Source organism: Apteryx rowi, unplaced genomic scaffold (genome assembly GCF_003343035.1).
Source record: "Apteryx rowi isolate R43461 unplaced genomic scaffold, aptRow1 scaffold_18, whole genome shotgun sequence".
Classification (NCBI taxonomy): Eukaryota; Metazoa; Chordata; class Aves; order Apterygiformes; family Apterygidae; genus Apteryx; species Apteryx rowi.
Window position 1 is genome coordinate 5762253 of NW_020448085.1, and position 27984 is coordinate 5790236.

At 45.5% G+C, this 27984-nt stretch overlaps 1 protein-coding gene across 1 annotated transcript; it reads right to left on the reverse strand.

Moving 5' to 3' along the window:
* Positions 1-8462: 8462 nt before the first annotated feature.
* Positions 8463-26968, reverse strand: PKD2L1 (polycystin 2 like 1, transient receptor potential cation channel). Its single transcript, XM_026061328.1, has 15 exons — positions 26674-26968; positions 22422-22535; positions 20421-20548; positions 18954-19210; positions 17661-17885; positions 17076-17304; positions 16538-16708; positions 15661-15842; positions 13174-13294; positions 12476-12574; positions 11549-11670; positions 11090-11207; positions 10727-10863; positions 9689-9836; positions 8463-8675 (listed from the first exon to the last, which is right to left on the reverse strand). The coding sequence occupies exons 1-15, from the start codon at positions 26966-26968 to the stop codon at positions 8463-8465; spliced, it is 2559 nt and encodes an 852-aa protein (XP_025917113.1).
* Positions 26969-27984: the final 1016 nt, after the last annotated feature.

Here is a 27984-nt window from a genome sequence, read left to right on the forward strand (position 1 = left end):
AAGTGTTATAAAAGAGAACCCAAAGCACTGGGCCAGATTAGATGTTTGACTTGAAGATAAAGGCAGTAACATAGATGAAGGGAAGAACTCACCTTGCAGCTAGCCTGACTGGTTATGTTCCACTAGGTCCCAGATGCATCTCCATACCTAGCAATTTCATTCTGTGGAGCCAGTGCTTAGTGGTTGCCTAGGCCAGGGCATCTCAAGTTTTCTGACTGTGCTGCTCTGCTCCCCTCCAGAACTAATTTTCTCTCCTTGTTTGGAAATTGCTGCGTAAGTGGGAATGGCTGGTGCATGCAAAAGGAACAGAGGGAGCCCAGAGCTATCATGAATGACTGAACCACAGCTAGGTACTCTAGGACAGAAGCCAGCTGGCARTAATTTGGGAGAGGGGGAGGGCAGGAGGATAGGGTAGAGAATCATAATGGAAAATAGAATGATCATTGTCATCTCCTGAAGGATACAAAGAGGCACATCCAAAACTAGTGCATGGTCACCAACCTAAGAAGAACTGAGGAGACATGATGAGGACTCAACAGCTGTGAACCCTTATCCTCTGTCATCACAAGGATCCTTGATCACAGCACCTGAACATGTGTCTTGGTGCCTGAATGCTGAATAGACCATTTGGAAACATCTGTTTGTGCTCATGAGTACACAGGCAAAAGAACACCAGCCTTGCTGCGTTTGTTTTTTGCTCCTGGTTGCCTGCACTCACCTCTGCACTGGTACATGCCCAGTTCAGCCATCTCTTTTCCTTCCCTTCCAGTAGCTCCTCAGCAATGCACAGCCTTTACCAAGGCCACTCATATCTCACGCCAGAGCTAGAGGCCCCTGTAGCCCAGTTGTGTGGCCAGGGCATGGCCCACAGCCTCCCATCAGAGCTCAAGGGCCCTGAAGGGCCTGTTCATCAGGTCAGGCTATTCTCCTTGAAAAGCTTTCCTTCTTCTCAGGCAAGCGTGAAACATAGTCCCTGACGAGTTACTTCCGGAAAGGTCACCTAGGCCTCTCTCATCAGTTTCAGTCCTGCTGAGCTTAACAAGGCTGGCAAAATCAGAGCAGGAAAGGGTATGGCCTGTAGCAAAGTGTATCTGGCATACAGAGGCGGTCATCAGGGCTATTCTTTCAGTGCTGTAGTGTGTGCTTTCCCTCCACCTTTGATGCTCTGGGAAAGTCTAGAAAGTGGGCTTGATGCCACAGCTATCCTTCAACCTCTAATTGCTTCTTCTTGTGAAGGCAAACTACCGGTCACACACCTTCCCAGAGTGACCTGGATGAAGGCACAGAGTGCACCCTCAGCAAGTTTGCTGACGATACAAAACTGGGAGGAGTGGCCGATACCCCAGAGGGCTGTGCTGCCATTCAGAGGGACATGGACAGGCTGGAGAGGTGGGCGGAGAGGAACCTCATGAAGTTCAACAAGGGCAAGTGCAGGGTCCTGCACCTRGGGAGGAATAACCCCATGCACCAGTACAGGCTGGGGGTTGACCTGCTGGAAAGCAGCTCTGCGGAGAAGGACCTGGGAGTGCTGGTGGACACCAAGTTAACCATGAGCCAGCAGTGTGCCCTTGTGGCCAAGAAGGCCAATGGTATCCTGGGGTGCATCAGGAAGAGTGTTGCCAGCAGGTCRAGGGAGGTGATCCTCCCCCTCTACTCCACACCTGGAGTACTGTGTCCAATTCTGGGCTCCCCAGTGTGAGAGAGATATGGAGCTACTGGAACGAGTCCAGTGAAGAGCTACTAAGATGATGAAGGGGCTGGAGCATCTCACATACAAGGAAAGGCTGAGAGAGCTGGGCCTGTTTAGCCTGGAGAAGAGAAGACTGAGAGGAGATCTTATCAGTGCRTTTAAATATCTGAAGGAAGGGTGTCAAGAGGATGGGGCCAGATTCTTTTCAGCAGTGCCCAGCGATAGGATGAGAGGTAATAGGCACAAATGGAAACACAGGAATTTCCATCTGAATATGAGGAAAAACTTCTTYACTGTGAGGGTGACAGAGCACTGGAACAGGTTGCCCAGAGAGGTTGTGGAGTCTCCTTGGAGATATTCAAAAGTCATCTGGACAGGGTCCTGGGCAACCTGCTGGAGCAGGAAGGTTGGACTAGATGATCTCTTAAGGTCCCTTCCAACCTCAACCATTCTGTGATTGTGTGATTCTGTGATCCAGTGATCCAGCAAGCAGCCCGGGGACCAGACCCTGGTGATGTGTGATTTCAACCAGTGCACTGCCTTTGCCTCCATATCTACATGGTGGAGAAGGCGAGGCTGGTGGCATGGCCTCTTCTGGGCCTGTACAGGATAAAACACTTTGAGACAGGAGGGATTCAGCAAGACTGCCATTTCCCATTGCTGTAACAGTTGTCTATTCTATAGGAAACTGAGGAAAAGCTCTGCCCTTTTAAGCTCTTCATCCCAGAAACCTTTGTACATGATTTCAAAGCTTTTTTTGCTTTGCAAACTCCAGACATGTCTGAACAACCTAGCTGGTTTGACATATTAGAGTAATATATGTGCATGCAAATGTATATGCACAGTATCTCCATGTCTGAGAAAGCCATTTGCTGTTTTTTCTGATGCTTTTTCCAGAAGGCAACCCTGCAGGTAGTCACAGCCACCAGACATGTCCTGTTGGGGTGGCTTCTCAGCCACTTCCTAGGCAGCACAAGCACAGCCAGCTTCAAGCTGCTCAGCCTTGCATGTTGCTCTGACTGACAGTTTCTCAGGCTGCTGCACCTTCTGGCATGTAGGGGTGAGCATGTCAGCAGAGAAATGACTGGTCTTTTCAGGGAATGGCAGGGGTCAGTATATGGCACCAGAGTGGCTGGCTCTGCCACGCACATTTCCTCTCTCCATTCATAGCTGGATTGAGACAGCTTGTGCTGTAGAGCCCTGTCACTCAGCTAGGTGCATGGGGTCTCTGGGTAATTTGCTGTGGTGTGCCACCATGAAGCGTGGCTTTGAACGGTGACATCAGTCTGGCACCTGTCATGCACATTGTTTTATCAGCTCAACATTTGCATTCCTCCCTCAGCACTTCTGTGTCAGTGCTCAGCCTCAGCTCACCACACCCTGGGGACTGGCACTGAGCTGCCATCCACTTCAGTGCTTGTACGTACACAGTGTGGCCGGCTGGCTGGGAGCTATGCCAGGCATTTGCCACCTCCAAAACCAGGCCACGAGCAAAGCTTCTAAGTTCCACCACATCTCTCCAAAATCTGGTGTATTCTTTTCAATGTGTCTCTTGGCATCTAAGCTCAGGAGAAGGACTGGACCTCGCACCCAGTGAAATTCCTCCTATGTCTACYGCTCTCCCAGTACCAGGCTCCTTGCTTTCAGGTAGGGAGGCCCTGAATTAGGGCTTTTGTGACCAGCAAAAGGACTGCATGGCACTTTCTATGAGTTTGTAGTCAGCTGGCTTATCACGATGCTTGTTTCTCACATCATTTTCTCTAGTTTCTGATATAGTCTGTTTCTGAGTGAGTTGTTCCCTGATGTTGCTTGTTTCTTTGTGACTCCTGCTGCAATGTGTTTGTAAAAGGGGAAGGGGCAGTGAGATCTCCAACTGAAAATATCCTGTGTTAAAGGCTGACCAGTCAGCAGTAGCTGTATGCTAATAATAGCTCTTATTACAGATTTGTCACAACACTGCAAAAATGAGCAAAACCTGTACTAACCCTGTTTAAAGAACGGAGAAAGAATGAAGAACTGTAACCTGCCAGAGATGGGCAGAGTCTGCAACAAAAATGTGGGTGGGTGGCTCTAGTATGATAAGGTGTGTTTTGGAAAGCTTGGGTTGTCTTTGCTACTGATCTGCAAGGTAACCTTGGGAAAGTCATTTTTCTATGTTTCAGTTTCTCTCAGTAAAACAAATGGGAGATCTGCTACTGACTTCCTCTGAAAATGGCACTGAGAAGTGATCTGCAGACGTGAGGGGTTGTTAATGGTGCCGGCTGACACCCACTGGTAAACTAAACACAGGTTTAGTAAGGAAACTCCAAAACTTATATTTGTGTAGGGTCTGGAGATTTACATTCTCCCTTTAAATGTGCCAAGTTAGACCTGTCCCTTGCTGGGACAAATGCATCATGATGTTGGAGAAATGCAGGGAAGAGAAACTGCAGGGAGCTTTCCAGGCTCATGGCCACTGCAGGTTGCAGTTACCTCTCATCCGCGGCTAGAACCTGGTTTCAGACATCTCTGCAGCGCCTCTCCCTGCTGGTTTTCTTGTTCCACCCTGGGCAAGTCAATGCATCTCTCCATGCCTCGCCTGTGCTTGATACTGTGGCTGTGACACTGCCCTCTTCCCCCTGACTGGCACTGTGAGCTCTTTAAGGTAGTCCCTCATTCAGAGCACACACAGCACCCAGCACAGTGATCTTGGACACTGCTGCTGCTGGCACGAATCACCATGGTGGACACCCTTCAGACCACCTTTTACTTAAACTTGTCCAGATCACCTCCTGAAGATTTTAAGTAGCTCAACGCACAGCCATCTTCTGCCAGACAGTGAAGTTTGGATGGTTACCTTGTACAAATTGCAACAAAACACAGCCATGCATGTACTACAGAGGAAAAATACTTTACTTTTCCCATGAGATGCATATCACCTAAGTAATACCACCTTCTAATGGGAGGCCCAACAACACACATCTGGAAATAGAAGCCACAAGGACTTACCAATCAGTGAATTTATGTATATATTTCTCAACTAGCCTAAATACACAATTGACAATTACACGCAAGCAATTGCTGGGGACATGTAGTTGGCTTGCCCTGCTCTGGGACACATCATATACATGGCAGCATGTTTGACAAGGAACAGACAAGACACAGTTGCACAGAGATGTACAAGTAAGAGAGAGGACATTAATGCAGGCACAGGTGTATACCAGTGACAGGACTTGTTTTACACTGAGAGCGATGCTGGCACAACCAAAATCAGAGCACTGGAAGAAGAGAGTGGTCTTTCTGCAAGAAAGGAGGCAGGAAGGCAAAAAGGAGCCTCCCAGCCAGGTGCTGGATCAGATCCAGGAGACCTCTGCAGCCTGTGGTTCTCGTGTGATCCCAGCCAGCGCGGGTACAAAGCTTCCCAACAGAGCAGGTCAGACTGCCTTTTGCCTCTCATCCCAATGGAGAAGAGGCTGCCAGGCTGCTCTTGTCAGTGGGAAGAGGGGAACCCTGGCGAGCTGGGCTTGCTGCTCCTGCTATTACCATGACTTGGAGGAGTGAGAGGCAGCTGCTTCTCCCAGCTGTGGTGGCCCTGTGGGGATTCCACACTCCCCCTCAGCAGGCGAAAGCTGGCTTCCCTGGGTCCGGGCATGAACAGAGCTGACAGCACGACCACAGCCATCGTGGTCCCCCAGCAGCCTGCTGCCCCAGATAGCTGCCCGTGTTACCTGTGACCTGGTTGCCTGAGGCTGCTGGCTGCTGGCCTGTGGATCTGGACACTGGCTGCTGTGCCATTGCCCTCTCACCTAACTGCCTTCCTCGATGCTAGGGGTCTTTGACCAGAGGGGAGCAGGGGGTTGGAGGGTGCAAGTCCCTCTCCTGAGCCGCCTGGTGGCTTCAGCATCCCTGCCTCCACAGGTGAAGCCTCCTTGGAGCTGGTCCTGACGCTGCTTGGCACAGCTTGGGAGGGGAACAGAAACACTGGGCAAAGCAAACAGGGAGGTCTGGTGCCACCATTTCTGTTGGGCAGAACAACAAAAGGATATACTCAGTGTGATAAATCTGAGGCTTTATAAAGCAAGGCCTCACAGATAATCATTTTGATCTTAATTTTCCCTCCAGGACCTGACTTCAGAGGTCTGTTTTCCTTACAGTAGTTATTGCTAAGTTTAGAACCTGATCCTCAGCCAGCAACATAACTTCCACTGATTTCACCAGTGGAAGATCAACCCCCTAAAGCAGACAATTGCTCAGATTTCTTCCCTGGTGTTAGGCTTAAATMTTCATAGATCAGTATTCCAAATGTTTGACTTCTATGCAGGAATACAGATTCAGGACTTCACCTGATACTCTGAGCGTCTGGAAAAGGCAGATACACCTTCAGAGATTTCAAAAGGGCAGCATATATTTTTGTTASAGTTAGGTGTCTGCAACCACACTCTGCTACTGAGCCAGGAGCTGAGACAAGGTCTCTCAAATGAATTTAAGGAAGATCCTTCCTCTATGCCTCTCAGCACACAGACCACCCGCTTCATTAACAGCAAGCTTTCCACCTTCAGTCATGACCATGTTTCAGTTCTGACATTTGTAAGCGACTATGTGTGTGTGTATTATTAGCGCCTATTGGAGGTACATAAATCCTCTGTTTGATTATAATTTAGCATATGAATTTTCTGTTTAATTATAATTTGCAAAAAAGGGGTCTGTTCCAGCCYTTGGGAATTCTCAGATCCCTGACACGGGCCATTTTCTTTTGAATAAGAAAAAACTTCACTGCTCCGAGTAGGAGGAAATAGTGGTGTCATGGTTCTGAGTTCAGCTGCAATAGCTGGAGGCAAGAAACTCCTGCTCAGTTCTGAATTCAGTGGGAGCTGGGAGTCCAGAACTGTGGCAAGGTCCCATGCATAAGCCTTGTCCCAACAGCAGGAATGGCTGGTGCTAAGTAGAGTTGTGAGAGCCCACAGTTCCTGGATCCACAGCCCCTGGCTGAAATCTGAGCTCCCTGGGGCCTGGGTGATCCTGAAGGACCAGGTCTCACAGCTCCTGCTAGGTTCTCACAGCTGAATAACCTCCTTTGGTTTGTCAGTGATATTGTATAGCTGTGACAGCCCTGGAGCCTGGGCCAGGCTGCTCTATCCAGGGCCACGGCTGCTCCTGAGGTTCCTCAGACATTCCCAGGGGATGCTTTCCTCCAGAACACAGCAACATATCCATCTTTGAAAAGTGGCAATATGAAATGCCACTGCACAACACCACACTGAGCTTATCACTGGACTGCATAGCAGCATTAATAYAAGTTGTTAGCAGTGATCTGGTACAACTCATATTTCCACCAGCTTTAAGCCTACAGAGCCTATTTGAGGTTAGCCATTGTGGAATAGCAATGGATAGGCTATTTCAAATACTTTTAGAGTGGTCCTGTCCTGAAATTTGTCATAAACAACATGTTTCACCCCAGAGCTGGTTGCCTTTCAGTGGCGARTGAAAGCGAGCCCTATAAAGTAAACTTTGTAATAGCCCTGGGATGCAATTTATTATAAAACTGGAAATTAGTCCAACTAACATGTGAAGTCTTACCCCTACTCATTTCCTGGATGATCTTGTGCCAGCATTCCTCATCAAAGATATTAACCATTGGTGTGCTTGTTACGATTACAATAACCCAAGTCACACAAACAGAACTGTTGAGCTGGAGAGTAGAATGAAAGGCCTGCTTCTCCAGAGGTGTAAATCAGAATCCACCCACTAAGTGCAGTGCTGATTTACACTAGCTGCAATAGGCTGCATCAGTTACAGGGGAGGGGAAAAGTCTCAGTAAAATGATGAATGCCTAGGGAAAAAGAAAAGTATTTTACACCTGTTGGAGAAAATGACATTCATCTCATTTTCACAATACTCCTAAACTAAAATGGTGTTGGCATCCACAACTGCAAACAAAAATGCTTCCTTGGTAAAAATGAGAAGTGTCACAGCTTTGGAGACATGGTGCCAGTTTTGTGAAATATCTTGAAATGCAGTTTAAGGAGCATGAAATTAAACAAACAAAAAAAAATTTGAGAACATTTTAGTGCCAACAGCTGTGTTAGAATCCATGTTACCAGATGGTCATTCTCTAACATTCAGAACTTAGGACTTAGCCAGTAACAACTGCTTCCCTATTTGTGATATATCAGATCTCCTCCTAATTACAGTGTGAGTCAACTCTCATTTCAGTTATCTGTGTAGGTGTTTGTATCCCCTTATCCCAAATTCTGACTCTAAGGTAGAGAGAGGGTTACCAAAGCATTCTGGAAATAAACTATGATAGAAAAAAAACCTGTTAATAATCAGGTAGACACAAATAACTAATTTCTTCATTCCATCTCACACTGATGATTACATCTGTCTTGTTTACTTAACAMTGCATCTTTGTCCTACAAAAAATCTTAAGAGTGAGCATGTAGGTGTTGGGAACAAGTTGCAATATGCCACTCTGGACCCAAGTGTTCCCAGGGCTCTGGGGTCTTCACATCTTGAGACAGGATAAGTAAAAGGACTTTGGACCAGCCTGTTCAGAGATAGAAGCCAAACAGAACATCTGTTTCCAAATTTCCCCTAGTCTAGAGATACTGGGGCCAGAAGTTCTAGGTTTGTGGTGTCATCACTTATTTTGGAAAAAAGCAACCCTGATTCTTCACATCACCAGTCCCTGGCAACAGTGGTGTCTGTGCTCAGCTGACTATTCTAACTGCGGGGAAACAACAGACATTGACTTAATACCTTGGGAGCCAGAGTGGAAGCACTGGGCTGTTTGCTAGAAGTGCACATCAGACTGAGGCCGGGTATTCTTGGACACCTGAGACCCTGGTAAATTTGACCTGGGCAAGYTGGGGTAGATCCCATTTTGCGCAGAGCTGCCACTCAGGCTGTTTCTTCGTAAACACTCCATTCCCCAGCCTTCTGGTTCTCCTTTTCCTAACCGATCTGGGCTCTGGTGGACCAGTTCTTCCTGACTGGGTTCTTCCTCCTATTAACCAGGAGAAAAATTGATTTGTGTTGTTAGCAACTTACCAAGAAGTCTAGCAATGTTCCAAACAGCGAGACAAGGCTTTGCACAACCCTTAAATATCTCCCTGCATTCTTCCAGAAATTAGTACAAGCCGTCTATTAAAGATCAAATATACTGTTTGCTACAATACTTTGATGAATGTACATTCAAGCACTGGACAGATGAGAAAAGAGTCATCCCTTTTCACCTTCCACAAGAATATTCCCAGAAGTGCTGTGGCAAAGCAAATTTGCAAGCAAATACTCAAAGAAGCTTGCAAACATATTCACATCAGAAGTAGGACCTCCCAAACACACTCTTTCAGATGGAAAGTGGTCACAGGAGTGCTCTGCCCCAAAGATAAGCTTTCTGGCTCGGTGTGTGCTGTTGGGCTATTCTTGTTATGTGAGCCATGAAAACATAAGGGAATGATATGGCTCCCACATGACTTATTGCCTTTGGCTTTAAAGTTGAATGCCCAAATATGCTGGTTCATGGGATAKAGGCAGCCTTTGGCAAAAGTCACAACTTTGCAATGAGAGGTTGTGGGCATACACTAACAGTCTTCCACTCTATGTGTGATAAATAGTCCACAGAAAAGATGTCAAGATTACAGTCCACAGAATTATCATTAGCTGCCCTTGCTGGGAAGAACAGTATGATCTTTTCTGGTKGCTGAGGATAAGTAGGTGCAATACAAGTGAAGACAATTGAATTGCATCCATTTGCCACAGGAATGAGCTTGGTGTCAAAGGAGCTGGAAGGTGTATTTAAGGGTATTGTGGTTAACTGAGGGATGTGAAACAAGAGCTTTGGTGCTACTGTCCTTAAACAAAAGAGGCTTGATCATGCAAAATGCTGATCATGCCCAACTCTTTCTGTTTTATGTGAATGGGGTTTTGAAAAGCATAGCTGATACCAGATCCATTCACAGAGCAGGACTGATCACCTACCCTGGAGCTGGTCCAGATGCCTGGTGGAGGTCTACCAACCTTACTAATGTTATCCAGTGGCTTGCCTTTCAAGTCCTTCCACTTCAGCTTGTTTCTCTCCAGCACCTCTAGCTTGCTCACCACCGCATCAATCTTGGAGCCAATGCTGTTGATGGACTGTTCCAGCTGCAGCACGCGTTGCAGGAGGCTGGGGAAGACAGTGGAAACAATTGCAAACYTTCTCTTGCTAAGGACACCAGGATTTGCAGCAGATATCTCATAGACAACAGGTCAGATATCACATAGGAGTGAATGCTCCACATCAGACAAACTGATTCATATCCACTGGACATGTAACTCCCTGCTACACTGGACTTTCAACTGTAATTGGTGATTTTGCTGAGGGTAGATCCCAAACAGTTTGGATCACAGTCCAGCTACAATCTAGTCCCATTATAYTTAATATTGCACCCGCCTCTCCTTTGATAGAGCCCTGTGTGGATTGCTTAGYGTTTCTCTGCAGCAGAATCAGGAGATCCTGATTCTCTGTGCTGTATTTATCCATGTTCCTCCTGCAGAAGAAACAGCCTTGTATTGTTCTCAAACCTGGAAGAGGAAGGCCAGCTAGGCTATAAACCAAGTATRTTTATTCCCACAGGAGCTTCTGTAAAGAYACCAACTTCCCCTAAGTCTAGSTGACCCTGCTTGAGCAGGGGGRGTTGGACTAGACGATCTCCAGAGGTCCCTTCCAACCKCAACCATTCTGWGATTCTGTGAAATGTTGTYCAGGCCAGCTTCTGACCTGAAGCATGACAACATATTACCTACCCATGGCCAGCTGACAGCTGCAGAGATTATTCAAGAGGCATAGAACAAAATTACTCAGCTCAATCTTTTACAGAAGCAAGCAAAATACATTACAAGAACTGCCCCAATTCTTCTCTGCCCTGCTCATTTACATGTGTACAATGTAAAAAGGGACAAGCTGCCACTGCAGCTGCTCAGCACCAATGTAAACAGTTACATCAGGGAGGGAAGCAACAGAGAATCAGACCCTTCATTTGCAGAGAGACTAAACTACTTCYAGCATCAACATACACTTGCAACTCTTCTTTGGAGACCCAGCTGGCCTTATTGGCATGGTTAGTCTTTGCTTCCATGTAGGCCAGATTCTCATCCAAGTTGTTGCCACCATAGGATTTCCCCAAGTTTTCAATCTCCGTATTCAAAGCAACCTAGAAGACAGATGTAGAAACTCCTGCAAAGCTGGATAGTAACGCTGTGTCAACTTCACTATGTATTCACACCTAGCTTCACAAACTGTTACACACTCAACTACTCTCCAAGTAGAGATGGAGCAGTGTTGCCTGTTTAGTTTTCACCCCCAATCCAAAGACTCCAAAGGCCACTGCAGAGTAACCTGTACAAAACAGAGGGTTTCTTCCCTTGCCCTTCCTTTACCCTTTTCTCCTCTAAGTCATGCTTCATCTGCTGCTGCTCCTCTTCATCAAGGATCCGGTTGCCATCTTTGTCAAACCTGGAGAAGGTTGCTGTGATTTCATGGTCTGCATGGCCTAGTCTACAAAAGAAGAGAAAGGAAAAGCCCAAGGCACCCAGTTACATAGGTAGGCTTTAACAGTGTATGAGCTCTGCTTTTGAAAGCGATGCATTGTTGACATCTGCCAGTGGCAAACCTAACCATTCCAAATGGGAAGAAGACAGCAACACAACTCCATTTAGAACAGGAGATTAAACTTGCCAGGAAAGGAGGCCTTTGAAAGGTGATAACRACCATTTTTATATCTTATGTTATCCAGATATGAGCTAACTGCTGTCCAGACCTTGAAGACCACAGAGTTTAAATGACCTGTATGACTGAGGAAAAGGGTAAGTGAGCATCCCTCAAGCAGACTCACTTACTTCTTCAAGCTTTTCTTGAAGTCCTCAAAGTCCAGTTCTTTTGTTCCATTCTGCAGTGCTTTCTGTACATCAGAAATCCTCTCCTTCTTCAGCTTCAGCCTCATCAGTGTCCGGTTGTAGCTCTTAAAGGTGCAAATGGACATTGAATCATGGAGGCAGAAAGGCAGAACGGTGAGAAATAAGGCAGAGCTAGCAGTGGAATACAGATGAGCAGTTGCTGAGTAATGCAGGGAGATTTCAAGCTTTCCAGAAGCAAAATGCAACACTGCTGACTGGGCCTCATCTCTAAACTAGAACCACCTCTTCAAAGTGATATGAACATGGTACCCAGTGTCTCCATATGAAAAATTACCCTCTGCTTTTCTTTTCCCTACTCTTCCTTTATCTGAGCTGCCAGAGCTGCCAGCAAGCAGCTGTCCAAGTTAATGTCTCAAATACCATTCATTTCGAGGATATTGGTCTACAGCATAGACAGTTGTGAACTTCCAGGACCTTTCCAGCAGTTTTGCCGAAGAGAAATCTGGATGTCACCCACCAAATTTTCACTACTGTAAAATGCTCAACTCAGCAAAATAGAGCCTGCCACTTCATTTGCTATTGATCAGCCTGCACTGTGTCAAGGACACTGAAGAAGCTTTGTCTAGTGATTGTCGTGGGAAGGAAAGTATCTGCGAAACACTCCTGGCTGCTCATGCTCAAGTGAGGAGCTTCCCTCCACCCCTGCTTTCTGATCTCCTCGTTGCCAAAGGGTCTGGGAGCTTGATCTACCCCAGAAGGGAACCACTGGGACTCCTGATGCTACTCTATGATGGGAGATCTGGAGTTGGCAACCAGCTTTTTCTCTGGTAAGTTCCACATGGGTCAGAGATTCCAAGAAAACATTTCAGGATTTAGCTAGAGAGCAGTACAACTTTCCATTTTCATCACCTGCTTCAAGATGTCTGAGAGCTGCAGTTCATCCTTCTGGCTTGAAAGCTCCTCTTTGACTTCTGAGTAAGTGTCATTGATGATGGCCAGAAACATATTCTAGAGAAAGTAAAAAAAGAGATGGAGTAACCTGAAACACCTTGTCTGTCCCAACAGCTGAGGCAGCAAAAGACAGGCATAGCCCTGCAGGGCTCAGTTAAACAGGAGCTCTTCTCACGTACCCAATGGGCAAATGAAAGGCTGTTCCTAGTTCAAATACCATCTCTGCTAGCCTATCCTGCATGACATTAAGGTATATTTGGATCCCTGGTGGTAGATATTTAACTTAGGCATTGTGAACGTCCCTTTCCACTGCCTAGAAAGCCAGGGACTGTCCCCCATGCTTTCCTCCCTGCCTATTAGAGATCAGCTGGTCTGAACATCCTGAATTCAGCTACCGCACTAGTGGTATTCCCAGTCATTTTTAGGCTCCACCATGAATAATATGAATATGACCTTTAGTGTCTCTGAGCATCAAATCTCCAATTGCAATCATGCTCTTTTTCTACTTTGGTCTATTTGTGCTGCGCAGCTATTGTAACAGGGACTTCCTCTCCCTCTCAGCATCTGTATTGCACCTAACATGGGCGAGGGATTGCCACAAGAGGTCTCTCAAGCACTGTTGTCAATATAGAGGCAAGGAGGCCTTTCTTGCTTACCAGGAGCACAAAGAAAACAAAGAACACATAAGTGACGAAATAAATAGGCCCAAGGACCCTGTTGGCGTTGTCAATGGAATTGTAGTCAAAGTCACCGAGGATGATCCGAAACTGGGTGAAGCTGGAGGGGAGGAAGAGCACAAGATTACACAGAAGCATAGACATTTATCCCACCTCCTAAGACAGTCTTGCGGTGAGCCCTGAACCTGCCTGCAGCCTGAATGGCCACAGACATAAGTCAGAGCTGGGCCTAAGACACTCGGTCCGACTAGTGAGGTAAATGTATCCCTAGTGCTTCAGGGGTGAATGGAGCTGATCTGATAAGAGCAAGAGCTGGCTGGAAAATAAAACATGGTTTCCACACAAGTTTTTGGCTGTCTAAATTGTGTTTGCTCCAAACAGGAGTTGAAGAATAAATTCTGAATTTTCCCTTATAATGGCATTTGACTCAGAACCAATGAAGCCTTCCACGGCAAAGAGACCATGAGAGTGTGGGGAGAATGTTACTACAGGCCAGTGCTCTTCAACCTTTTGCAATTCATAACACCTAAAATGAAGCAAGTCTAATGAAGAGAAGTTTCCTTTTTTCAGTCACCTTCCATAGACCCCTTAAAAGCAGGCCCTTGATGCCAGAGGTCTGTGGAGCATAGGCTGAAAACCACTGCTGTAGCATATGTCTCCCTTAACATCACACACAGCCTAAGTGGGTGTGTGGACCGAAGGATTGTCTCAGATGGGCTTGGGTCATTCTCTGCAGCATTTTCCTCCTCCAGTTACTTTTCTTTTTTCTTGTGGGAAGTCACAATGTGAGGTCTCTAAAAAATTGCCCTGAAAGGCCAAGTTTAACTGTCTGTATTTATTACACAAGTGGAATTTGCAACCAGTCACAGAAAAAGCAGTTGTCCCAAGGGAACTATTTCCTGAATGACCAACTTCAGTGGCAAAGTTGGTATAAGTCCCTTCCCTGCCACCCCTTTCTGCAGGTATCCATCCACCTATTCTCTATTCCCACTGTTCATCCCCCATCTCGGGTATCCAGATGCATTATTTGTGGGGCTGCTTTGGAAATGGATCAGTGAAATGACTCAGGAAAAAAAAAACCTCAACAAAACAAAACAAAACAAAACACTTACAGCAGAGCCCTGTGCAGGGAAAAACCTTGTTCTGTCTGAATAATGCAAAGATTCATTTAGGATTCCTTGCGTTTGTAATATTTAGGGAGCTGGGAATGTTTTCTAGGTCTAAGAAAGAGGAATATGTCTTTGCTTTCTCTTTTTAGGTTTAAACTGTCTCACTTCAGTGAAGTTTAAACGTCTCACTCCAGTAACTCAGTAAGGAATTTTTTCCCCCACTTTGAAAATTTCCACTTAATCTTAGACAATTATACAACAGACTTCAGAAAACATGCTGAATTTATGTTGAAGTTAACATATAATATGACTACAACTTTCAGAATGAACTGTAATGTTGAAGCAGAACTGCTATCTTATCAAAATCATAGATTTAAGCATTAACATAAGCCAGAGTCTAACTTTCTCATTTCATTGTTTAAAGCTATCATGTTGATAAGATAAATGCACTACTTCAGCTCTTTCCTGTCAAAATCCAGTAGCAATAAACAATATTCCTTCCAAATGCTTCTGTTTTGATTAAAATGCATTATCTGAAGCAAAGCTATTCCACTGAAAAATTGTCACGCAGCTCTTGCCCAGCCACTGAAATGATGTGAGCTGCAGGTGTATTTGGAAGTCAAAGAATTTCAAAGCTCTGGAGCCTACCTCTGGGGCTCTTTCTTTTTTTAAAACCACCTTGAGCATTATCTTTCGAGTTACTTAGTTCTTGCCACTAGAATCATAGAGAAGTGTAACCTAATTGCAGCCTACAGCTGCCTGCCGGTGTATAGAAAAACAAAGCGCCCAGGTGTCAGTGATGGTCAGGCAGCATCTTTCTACCACCCTTACAGACCCCCAGTGGGTGAAAAGGTGAGAGAATGACCTGGAGAAGCTAAACTATCAGCTGAGCTGTGATGCTCTTCTGCAAAATGACTCTGAACTGCTCTGCATGCTGAGTGCCCTCAGTGAGCCTAGCAGCTCCACATCAAGTGAAAGCTGTCTAGAGTTCAACAAAACGAAATGGCTTGCTAAACACTTGCTCTGAAAAAGATGGATTTTCCATTGAATCATGGGGCTGCAAGGAGCCTCAAAGTCTGGGTAGGATCAGCTATTCACATCCCTGATAATAAACACCTGACAACCAAAATTCTGTCTGTAACCCTTGTTTTTTTTCCCTCACTGCATTCTTTTTCCTTGAGGATGTTACAGCAGCGGGACGGCCAGCAACATTTTAGCCACTATGGCTTTATTACATGAGATATAACAAATCCCTAATTGACATTCAGATTTGAAATTGGGGAGAGGTTGGAAAGCAGTTTAAATTGTTACTGACAGCTGAAAATGACAAAAATGTAATTATGACTTACACACTTACATGCATTTAACAAAGGTACTGAAGTTTTCCACTTGTGTCCCAAAAAGAAGGTAACCCAGCTGGGCATAGGCAAAGAAGACAATGAAGAACATAATGGCAAAGCCCAGGATGTCCTTAGCACAGCGTGCCAGTGTGGAGGACAGTTGGGTCATTGTTTTGTTAAAGCTAATATACTTGAATATCTGCGAGAAGAACAGGGACAAAGTTAGGCCAATCCATCAGGTATGTACATGCTTGCTAAGGCAAGAGGGTCATTATAATACCAAGGCACTGAAGAGACAACTGGGCTGGGGGGATGGTGGCCTAGAGTTCAAGATGTTTGTCCCAGGTGTGTCACTACCTTCCTATGGGACCATAAGCAAGTTTATTTGTTTCCTGTGTCTCAGGAAAATGTAAAGAGGGACTGCTGTAAGGACTCATGAATTGACGCTAATAAGAAGCCCTGCTTGTGGAATGGTTTTCCACCACATCATGAGGTTTTGATTGAAACGCAGAGCCCATACCAACAGACAAACCATTTCCAGCTGTTGTGTGGCCATCAAGAAAGAAAAACACGGTTTGCTTGATCGTCCATCCTGTACTTTTTTAGTAATTTGGAGGACAAAGTTATATTGTGCTCAGTGTCTTCAAACAACCCTTTCACACCACAACTTCTGAGCTCATCTTCTTGTCCCATATCTCCAAAGAACGGGCCTCAGAGTGCAGGATGAAAATTTGTCTGGATTTCTTATAAACAGAATGTACTACTGAGGAATCCTTCTCTGTTCTATAGCTTTTACTCCCATTTGCTCAGGGGGATGGAAGAGACAAACGCCAAACTATCTGGAGGAAGAGATCTGAGACTGCACCCCTTGCACCTCTCAGACCCCTGTAATACCTTGATCCAGGCAAAGAATAAGTTGACTGCATTCATATTGTTGTACTGGGTCTGCCAGAATGCCAGGAATTCAAAGTCTGCATAGGTATCAGGGTGTTTCAGCAGTTCTCCCATCAGTCTGTTCACCTCGATGGTGCGAAAGATGTGAAACCCAATAGCAACAATGGAGAGCTGCAAAGAGGAAGTGTCTGCAGTGACTGCTGTGCCTATGGTTTCCATATGAATTCAAGTATCACAGAGCTCCTTAGTATTGCTGCACAACTGTAGCTAACTGTGGGGATGGAAATAAGGTCTTAATGCACTGGATGATGCCCTGACCAGACTCACAGTTCCTCAAGCATCCCTAAAGAAAGAATTTACTCCTAATAGGCGATGGAAGAGTATGTGTTCACCTTGTTCTGCTAGTTCATTTTGCTTCTGGAGCAAAACACAGGTCCACTCTTGTCTTATCTGGCCAGCTTCCCTGTTCCTTTGTTTGTTTTGGCCCTTACACCTCCTTGCCATTGCTCCCCCAAAACAAGTGTGTAGGGATCCTCACCAGAATGACGACCACATCCAGGATGTTCCAGATGCTGCTGAAATACTGAAGCTTGTGGATCCGCAGTTCCAGGATCTCCTCTACCACATAGTAGAAGATGAAGACACAGAAGACAATTTCACAGGCAACAATGAAGAAGTCCCATGTGCTGACATATCGTATAAGCTTGACTGTCCGGATTTGCCAGGAGGGAATGGCACCACCAGTGGCTGGAAACTCAACCACTAACCTTGAAGGAGACAAAAAAAAMCCTATAATTACAAATGGGATGATGGAAGCTCTTAGATAATTTTGAGTGGCATCAGACTTGAGCATGAGCTATCCACCAAACCATGAGTGGAAGAGATGTGCTTATGCAATCTTATCTCTGATGTTTCACTGCTCATAATAGGACAGGAAGAAAGGTCAAGAGAAGAGTGACTATTGTGTCAGGAAGACTGAGTCTTCTTACTAAGGCTTACAAGAGTTATTGATGCCTCTCAGGCCTACCTATGATGGACCAGATCATAATATTTGCATTATAAGAAACTGTGGCACTGAGGAAGAAGAGAGAGGCAGAAGGGTTTCCAGTGAGATTCAGCCTACCTCAGAACACAGAACAGATTGATATTTGCATTATACACTGAGAAATCAATGAAGACAACTCGTGTCCCCCGATCCAGCCACAATTTCTCTTTCAAGACCTTCAGAGCTTCAGCACTCTCTTCTCTGGTCAACTTGAGGTCTATGTAGTATCCTCCCCCACTGTAGCTGGTTAGTCTTCCCCAGTGAGATGAGCCACCCAGCTCCTCCTCAGAATGGTACCTCCACCTGCAAGAGACAAGCCATAGGCAAAGGTATCACAGTCCACAGCTTGGATATAACCTAGCAGCCAAGAGACAAATGCAACTATATCCTCAAGGGACACAGGGATTTAATTCAAGAGTTGGCACCTAACTCTCTATTCTGGATCTGAAGCTACATCAGTTCTTCATTGTTGATAGACTTATGATCTACTGCTTCCCAGCAGTGTCACAACATGGCTTGCTGTGTAATAGAGGGATGATCCTGCAGGTTCATAGGCAATTCCACTGTCCTGTTTTGCTGGAGGTTACTCCCAGGATCTGTTGTATTGCTTTCTACATGCTTGCATTTATTTTACCTTACAAGCAACAGCTTTTCTTTCGCAGACCAAGACACATGCTGCAATCAAGGAGTTAATAAGCTGCAGCTGTGTCTCACTAGTATAGAGAAAATCCATATCAATCACATGAACCATCACTAAAAAAGATCCAAGTGTGAGATGAAAAACCTAGCATCAGTTTTACAGGTTGCATTCCATTTCAATGAAGAAATTAGGAGAGCTGGGTCTTAAGAAAATGATTTAGACATCTCTGGTCTGCAAAAACAGGCTGGGAATGGGCTTCCAAGATGAAAGGGATGCACTTCCTTCTCTCTGGCTCCTAAATTCCAGGAAGGAAGCAAATAGTGTCATCTATTTGTTAGATCTGATCCCGAAGGTTTCTATCCATCCTCATTCTCTTAAAAGCAAAACAAAAACAAAAAAACCAACCCCCCCCCCCCCACACACACACAGACTATCTCTACCTAAGTCTCCTCCTGATTTTTTGGTGCTTCCCCAGCATGTCTCACTCTGCCCCTCATTCTGTTTTACTTTTCCTCAGAGAGACATTTGGCCTTATTGATAAACACAAAGGACTCGCTGTCTCTGGCTGCAAAGGGCATTCCAGCCTTATGCAAGAAACTTATCCCCCAAATCCTGCAGCTCAGGAGATCTCATTTTAGGTAGAACAGACTGATGAGGAGCAATTAAACACACACACACACACACACACACACAGATTTTCTAACCTGAACAACAGAAGCAGATATACTTACGCTGTTCCATTGATGAGTCCAAAGGAGACTCTTTCCTCCTTTTCTTCTGAGTACACATCATAGCAGCCTGAGATTTCCTCTTTGAAGTCATCGTGGACCACACAGGAATTGTTCTTCACCTTCAGCTGTCGCATGCGTGGGACACCCAGCAGCAGATTCTCATAATAGATGTATGACTGGGTGCTGTGTGCTGCTAGGGACTTGTTGTTGTACCACTTGGTCCAGTAAAGATTGTTCAGAAGAGGGCCTTGTGCATACTGCAAGAAAGGGAGAGGAGAGCATCTCATTCATAGCCCACACCTCAGAAAACTTTTCTTGGCCTGGGCTTGAGATAATGAGACCTGACCTGTCTCTCTCTGTTTCCCAAGCTGGGAAGTGGTAGAGCTCATGTTGGCTATGTGCTAAGGAGGGGAAAGACCAGGGCTGGATGGAGCCACAGGATGGAAGAGGGATGCTGGGCAGGAGTGTAGTTACCGGTTCCTTGCAGGCCTATAAATATGCTTGCTTGTACCTTGTGCTAATGAAGAGATGAGGGGCCTACACGCTTCTTTGTCCCTTCCTCTTCAGTGAACACAAGTTTGGAGGAGTTGCCCTGGCATGAGCTTGGAATTACAGGATGGAAAAGAGATGTACCAGTGCCCTGGAAATAGCGGGGGAAAACAACAGTGCCGTAGTTCATTGTACTTTTCTAATATTTCAGAAAAAGACAAAGAAAATTGACAAGCAATTTCTGGCTTACTGGCTGACACAAATGGCTGCAATATCTCAACAACCTTCACTGTGGCCCATCTTATTCTTTCTCCAGTTTTTAGATGGAAATGTGACTGACCCCAAATCTCTTTTCCCCTCTTTATTCTCTTCTGATAAAAGTTAGGGCAAATTTTCATTGAGCTTCTTCATAAAGAATCTATAGAACAGGCTGGCCCAAGCCTGAATTACAGACAGGTTAAGTATACAGTTCCCACAGATGCCCATGAAAGTTGAGATATGCTCATTGTTAAGACACCAGATCATATGATTCAAAGCCATTTCTGTCACAGGGAAACCTGGAGTAATTCACTTGACCTCTCTGGGCCTGAGCTCCCTGCCTGTGCAATGAGCATCACATCACAGCAGTTTCTTTTTCCTGTTACATCCTGTCTGCTTAGCTGATAAGTTTCTGGGGAATGGACTCTTTCAGGCACTCACAACACTTAGCTTAGCCAGTATTCTGGCCACAGTGCTCAAAGGGATATATTTCACATCATCAGTGGCTATTTTGCATGCAAATGATACTGTAACTTTTGCCAACAGCTGGCAAGAGTTTGTGGCAGGAGAATGCCTTGCTGAAAGCACTAGGTACAACTTTCAGAGGGAGCAGAATATCCCAAACTAGACAAAATCAGGCAGGCACAGAGAGGTACAGTGCAGAGCCCCAGGATCAACAGATTTCTAGCCCTCCTCATGCTGGGCCAGATTTGTACTCACCACCCAAAAGTCAGCCATGCTACCAATGGACTGGAAGGAAACGCTGCTGTCTGAAGAGGTCTGCAAGAAGAGCTCAGACATCACTTTGGTGTAATAATAGGCACTGGAGCTTGTCATTCCATATGTCACTACGAGAGAGGAGACAAGAGGAAGGTCCTTCCTTGCATCTGAATAGTGGAACCTGATTTACATTCACTGTCTGCATAGCTTGTATTATCACAGGTAAGCTGAACAGGAGAAGAGTTTGATGCTCAGCAAAAGCACTTTGGCTCCTCCCAGCAAGACATGATCTGAAGAGGAGACTGGGGAGAAGAAGTGTTTGTATAGGGGGATGAAGCCATGTGACTCAGAGCTCACTCCCCTCTCAAGGCAGCACTGGTGGGAGGAATCTCAGCCTCTTCACTCCCTTCTCCCATTAAATATACCCTTGACTATTCTGGCCCGATCTGGTATCTTAGCTTGTTTTGCTTCACCAGAGCAGCAGCTCTCCTGCAGGGCTGGTTTTGCCTTCAAAGCCTCAAAGGTCCTGACTCCTCTGTTTCTACCACACTCAGTGAGAAGCCCATGGCAAGGAACAGGGCAGGGAATCCTATTCCTTTTTCCTGGTCTCCTGGCCTTTTATCCCTAATTCAAAGGGGCTATTCACACTGAAGGTCCTACAGATGAATTTAAGTGTTTAAGGGAGTTTAGCCTKGTACTCCAGTACTAAACTTTAAAAGTTCAGAATTTAATCCTGGACATGACCCAGAGGAGGATGGTTTCTACTGATGAAGAAACATTGGGAGCTCTTATCATATTACTTCCTGTTTACCAAGGGATTTACAACCTTATTTACTTTGTGCTCCAGGATTTAAACTGACAGATTGACAGATTATAAGAGTTTAAAGGCCAGGAAAGACCATTAGATTATGTAATTGAAGCTCCTGGGTGACATAGAATTCTTTTCCTTAGATGAAATTTCTCTCAGAAATTTTCTTTCTCAGAACAGCGTCCATGATCTGTATTTTGAAGGCACTTAGTCCTGATCTGAAGCTATGAAGGGATAGAGACTACCCCATTTCCTCAAATTGAAAGCTCCAGGTAAGATTTCATTTACCAAGGAACCTCAAACAAGAGTGAGGTCATTTAACTCCCCTGAACATGTTGCTCCAGCTCTCCAGTGCACCTCCAGACGGGAAAGCATCCATCACTGTGATCACCGAGAACATGTCCTACTGTTGAAAGGGCACCATGAAAATAAAGCAGCTGACATTCAACCACCCCTCCTCCCCCAGATGAGTCAGAGCACAAGTGCGTGTGCCTGTATGTCCATGTGCCTGTCTTAGTTCTTTTGGAAGAGTGACTGAGGTGCTGTTTCCCTGGGCCAGTGTGATAGTAACTCAGGTCGGTATTGTCTGTGTATCTCTCCTGACATAGGGTCCATGAAATATAAACCCTTTCACTGTCTCATGCCACAGGTGTTCTTTTGTGATAAAAAATGAACCTTCCCAAAAAACAAACAGCCATTGTTCTACCCACACAAAGTTCATTAGCATTCCGTACAGGGCTGCATTAAATCCACCCAGGAACAACAATGTGATCTGCCATCTGCATTATCACCTCAGCCACCCCTCAAGTCTGAGGGGAGAAAATATTTCTGCCCCCTGTGTCTGTGATCCTAGGAAGTTTCTAGAGCTGCTCTCTGGGGCTTGAACGCTTGTCATGAAACTGCAAAAAGACCCTGGGCAGATTCTCTTAGGACTATGGAGTTGATGGAGTGGTTCAGAAAATACTGCTTAAACCTAGCCAGTACCAGTTTAGTCTACAGTTATAGTGAGTTATTTCACTTGTGAGTGCAATAGCTATTCTGTAGGTTAACACCATGCCTGTTTGCTGCAGTGAGTGCATGTACAATAAATTTAACACCTGAAGTAGATGAAGGAAGTCCAGTTATAAAACCTCACATTCCTCCTCTCACACTATGCACAGAAAAACTGCCTATGAGATGTGACAGCTACTTACACAGACAGATATCCACCAAGAACACAATATAGACTAGCAGCTCTCGCAGAGTGGTCTTTACATAAAGTTCTCGGTTTTCAGCTGTGTTTTCAGTCAGTGTAGTACCCCACAGACCTGTTGGGTGTAAAGAAGAAATAAGAGAGATTTGACAACCATTCTCAGAGGCCCTGTGAGGAGTTGAAGCCCTGTTCCCAAAGAGTTCTTGAGTTGTTAGATTCTTGACACTTTCAAAACAAAACCTTTCATCTCAAAACCACTTTTTGTTTCAAAACTTCACTAAAAGCTGTAAAAACATGTGAAATACATGAAAAATAACTCCTAAAAGGAACCATTCCATTGTGAACAAAGATTTGGCACTGACAAAAAATGAAATATGTTGTATTTATTGTTTTGCTAAAAAACTTTCCAGTTTTCTGCTTCAGTTTCAGTCTGATCTTTTTTGCCAGTTTTTCAGCTTACACTTTGCAGAAATTTAGTCTTTGTCACACATATTCTTGGAACCACAAAACTGCATCTCACTCGTCCACAAAGCCAACACTTGACCTTCTGATAGGACTTCAACAGCAGAACTGCAACTGATGTTAGCTTTACAACTACACTTCAGTCCTTTCAGTATATACTGAACTATCTGGCCTCAAATATTCGTGCCTTTCTTACTCAAAAACTCTTGCAGATTTCTTGTAGGTCATAAGACTTGATCAAATACCTCAACTCAATATTTTCAGATAGAATTTAGAGCCAAATTATCCTCAGGGTGTGTATCAACAGAGATCCATTGACTTCAATACAGTCATGCCTGTTTACGACAGCTAACGATCTGCTTTCTTCACACAGCAAAAGCAAGTCATTAAACATCTCCAGGGTTGATCAAAAGGAGAGGAACATTTTCTTTAAAATGAACCTTGCCATTTTGGTTCTGATGAATCACCTGACACCATTAATTTTTTGTTTGTTCTTGATGTAATGACTTTCTGCTGTGATCSCCACAAGTCTCCTGAAGTTGAAAAGCGCAAGAATTTCCACTTGAAAGACTACTGATGGGATCCATGTCAATAATACTGATAGTCTTGCTCCTTTCTGCAACTCCTGGACAGCTCTGCTCTGATGCCCACCCCCAGTTGCATGCAACAATCATCCTCTTGCAAGCCAGGATCAAAGCTGATCAAAGGCCACACAATTTAAGCAGTCTCTGGCAGAGGAAGAGAAAGAGCTTTTTGCTTTGGAGCAAGCAAAAGTGGTATAGTGTTGCGTGTGCATCCACTCCTATCTTTTTGATAGTTTTTCTGTATCTCAACAGACAAGAGAGCTTTTTGCACCTTTAGCTAGCATAATGACTCTCAGCACCCRCACTTACTCCTGAACAGACAAACAGTAACCTGCTCTGACCCTGCCGAGAACAGCAACAGAAATGAGAGTCTGGAGGAGACCTGGGTTAACTCCTGTGCAGGAGAGAGTGGTATGTGGTCTAGAGGACTCTTCACAATAGAGAAAAACAGCAGGGAACAAAGGAGCCAAGAGACTAGTGTGAGAGACTAAGGTAAGGCTGAGGAAGTAGAAAGGAAAGGCAAGCTAGTCAGAGGAGGAGGGCACAAGTTGATATTGTAAATGGACTCATGATGATTTGAACTTGCTTCTCATTTTTGTGTTCTAAGCAATGAATGACAAGAAAATGGGAGCATACTCCAGTACAACCAAAGGTACACTAGAGATGGGTCAGAACTCTGTCCTTGTGAAACCGTCTGTTCAGGTCACTCTTAAATGACTCCCATAATCTCTAGATCAGAGCATGTCACAATCTTTTAACAAGTTTATTTGTTCTTCCATGAGGCAGGGAGCCTCTAGTATCCCCATGCTGGGAACAGAGGCATGGGGTTTCTTTGCTACAGGAAAAGAAGTGCACTCAGGAACACCAGAATTCCAGGACACCTGAATACCCTTAAAAACTTGGTTCAGAGACTTGCCCAAAATTATGCCTGGAGGACCATGAGGCTGGTCCTGTGCCCTTGTCTGTCAGATTCTATCTGCTAGTTGTAAAACTATATTGGTTGAAGTTTGATTTCAGCTGTTTTGTTAGGGAACATGCAATGGAAGTCTACCAGCTCCTAGATGAAGCATGTTTCCAGCTGTGTCTCCTTTGTCCTTGCCCTGCTTTGGATGGCTGGGGATGGAGTTCATTCGGACTAGAAGGACACTCAAGACTGGAAGGTATCCGGACTTCCTCATGACATCCTACATGACAGTCTGGCACTTACAAGGCAGAGCAAAAGAAGAATTTAGACAACAGAAAAATCTATGCCCAGGTTTCATTTGTAATTATCATCCTGCTTCTACACAGGAGAAGAACATCTACATTGTCTTCTGAGGCTGCTCTTAAACAAAACTTGTGAGCCAGGCAAGTGCCAAGCTCAGTCTCAGGTACAGCTGGACATCCTCTTCCAAAGGCAGTGGGAATCCGGGTGCCCCTCAAAGGTTTCAGTGCCACCAAGACACCTAGGAAAGTTTGTCTGTAGATTGCCTGTGAGGCAGGCAGGAGCCAGAGGACATAGAGTTGCTTGGAGTCAGTTCAGAGGGGTGCAGACCTGGGCAGTGGCACCGGATGCTGCAGCTACTCACTGGTGGGATGACAGCTTGTAGCTCAGTAGCTGGTGAGGATGAAGGAAGACCTCAACAAGCAAACTAAAGAGGCATGGACAAGTAACCCCAAGGAATGGTTGCTAGCAAGAAACAAAAACTGTCCTTTTCTGTCCTTAGACAAGTGATTTATCCTTCCTGCCTGCATTTTCCATGCGAGTCACTAATGTGGTTAAATAAGAAAAGAAAAAAAACAAAAAAAACCCCAACTATCCTGAGAGAGGCAATGAAAACTAATTAGCATGTAACAAAGATGCAAAGGACACCATTCAAGGAAGAATTCCCCATACAGTATCTGTGAGGCTGCCAGAAGCCTTTCTTCTCACCTGCACAGCTCTGGTCTGTCCTGCAACCTTACTGCATTTACCACCCTTGCTGGCAGGACACACTGCTGCAACAGCCATGAAAGAAGGGAATGCTGTAGTGTCCTGACAGCTTCTCATTTGCACTCTCCAGTTTCAAACCTGGCATCTCAAAAGGGAATTCTGGTGTTATAGATTTTTTTCTTCTTTGTTAGGCCTTGCAAAATGCCTAGAGCAAAGGACATCAGAATAAAACAGGTAAATGATACACTCCCTCTGAACAATCTGTAGTTACCCTCCAACCCTTTCCAGCATTGCTCCTTGTCCAGGAGAGATCTCTAAAGCCTTAGTTCTAGCTTTCATATGAATCAATGGTGTTGGACTGCAACTGCAATGACAGCTAAGAAAGAACTAATCACAGAGAGGTTGTGCAATCCTGGACCAAGCTATGCTGCCGTATGGCTCAGAGGGGTACTTGTGAGACCAGGAAGCAGAGCTGCAGATAAAAACTAGTCAGAAAGAAAAAGGCATTGGCAAACACCATCCCCCCCCCCAACTCAAAATCATTTCCCTAAGAAAGACAGTTCCTTGCTCTGCCTGCCCTCTTCTTCTAGCATTGGGACTTTATGCCTTCTATGAGAAACAATTCAGCAAATGCCCTTGTCCAGGGCTGTATCCTTACAGGCAACGTACATTGATGCTCCCAGCTTTTAGCCAGTTGCTTCTGTACAAGCCTACACATTGTTCCATTCCCCTTTATCTTTCAAGCAGTAAGCTAACACCTCTTTCCTGCAGCTGCCTTAAAACAAAGCCTTCTTTGGTACATTTTTGTTATCCTCTGTATTTCAGCCCTGACAGCTCTAGATTTTCTCCAGCAGGTATTTATGTCAGTTCATAAGTTTCATAACATTGTGGGGGGGGGGGCAGTACCACTCCATTTGGGAAATTCATACAAGACGAAATATTCTCATCATCAAAGTGATGGCTCCAGTGGACACAGGACATCTAAGTTCTGCCTTAGGCTCTGCCAACAGGTTCACTGCATGACCTTGAGCACACCCCTAAGTCTGTCTGTACCTCCTCCTCTTTAGGAATGGTAACAGCACAGATCCTGGAGCTGCAGCAAGGCACATGGAATAAGGATGCTCCCCCCAGGTCAGCTGAAGATGACCTCTGAAGTAATGCTAGTCTATGTTGAGCAGGTTCCCAGGCTATAGAGATACATTGGGGTTTCTCCCTTCTGCATTCCCTCCCCCCAATATCATTGCTGTTCCCAAGGATTAGTAAAGCCTTTCTAGTTGGAAGTCAGTTAGCTTTACCTCGGATCCCTCTGAAGATGTAGAGGCAGCACCTGGGGAAAGGACTTGTCTTCCCATCCACAGCTTCGCTCTGCTCCTCCTGGCAGGGCAGCGGATCCCCCACCTCTTCAAAGTTCTCATAGGGATTCTCCAGAATGGACTTGGGGTTGTATATGGCTCGGATCTTCAAGGAGGTAGAGGGAGAGCCATTGTAAACAGGATTATCCCAAGCTTTCTTCCCCACTGCCTCCAGTTCATGCTCCTCTGAGGCTCGAAAGTGGCTCTCAGCTCTGTTGTTTAGATGAGGAGAGCTCATGGCTATTCACTGGGGACTGAAATACCTTTTAAACTGAAATTCCTGGGGCAGTCTGCCCAGGCTGGAGTTTTAAGCTAGCAGAGAGAGAATCCGTCAGAGCGAAACAGCTTGTCTGCCTCAGCAACATGGGGGAGGGTGCACCACCAGCTTCCCACAGACAGCACGCATCCTGTCTCTGTTTTATACCGGCTCAGCCYGTAACACATATCAGAGGGTGGCACTGCCCATTGTTAGGAGCCGCTGTCAGTCCTATTCTTCCAGTAACACCGATACATCCAGGAGATGCTCTCTGCTTCTCTGCTGAGATAACAGATCCAGATGTTGAGGTGGGAAGAGCAGGCTGCCAGGAGACTGACACGAGCTGAGGCAGAGAGGGGAGAAGAAAGAAAACTGGATTTAACTGGGCCTCTCAGGCTGTCTGCAGCCCAGATCAGCTCCAGGTGCATCTCCAGTTGGGCTGAGCAAGGGCTGAGGGCACAGTGTGATCCTGGTGCAAATGCCGTTCGGGAGAGAGGGGTGGATATTGCTGGGGAGGCTTGGGCTGGGCACAGGGCCCAGCAGAGCCGGATAGGAATTCATTACCCCGGGGATCGGGGAAGTTTTGAGTTTTGAGTGAAGTGTCAAGCAGCAGAAATCCTCTCTGCGAGAGAAATGCGGCACGGACCGAGCTGGTGGGGAGTCACCAGATGGCGCTGGCGGCTAGCGCCRGCACTGCAATTGCGCCCGGGCTCAGAGGCACGGCAGTTCTTTGCAAGCATTGCGCGTGCTGCCAGTGAGAAGCTGTTTTATGTCCAAAAACGTGATCCCAGTCCRAGTCTCCCCAGCTCCCTCTTTGCTCTCTCGTTGCTAAAACTAGGAGTGGGAAACGGGAGCAAATTTCTAGAGTTTGTTAAAGAAACCAGGGGCTGGACTCCTCCGCTTTTGCAGATTTTCCACAAGCTCTGTCATGCCTGTTTGCCCTGAGGCAAACCTGGAGAAACTAGGGTCGTATTAGGCAATACTGTAAATAAAAATAG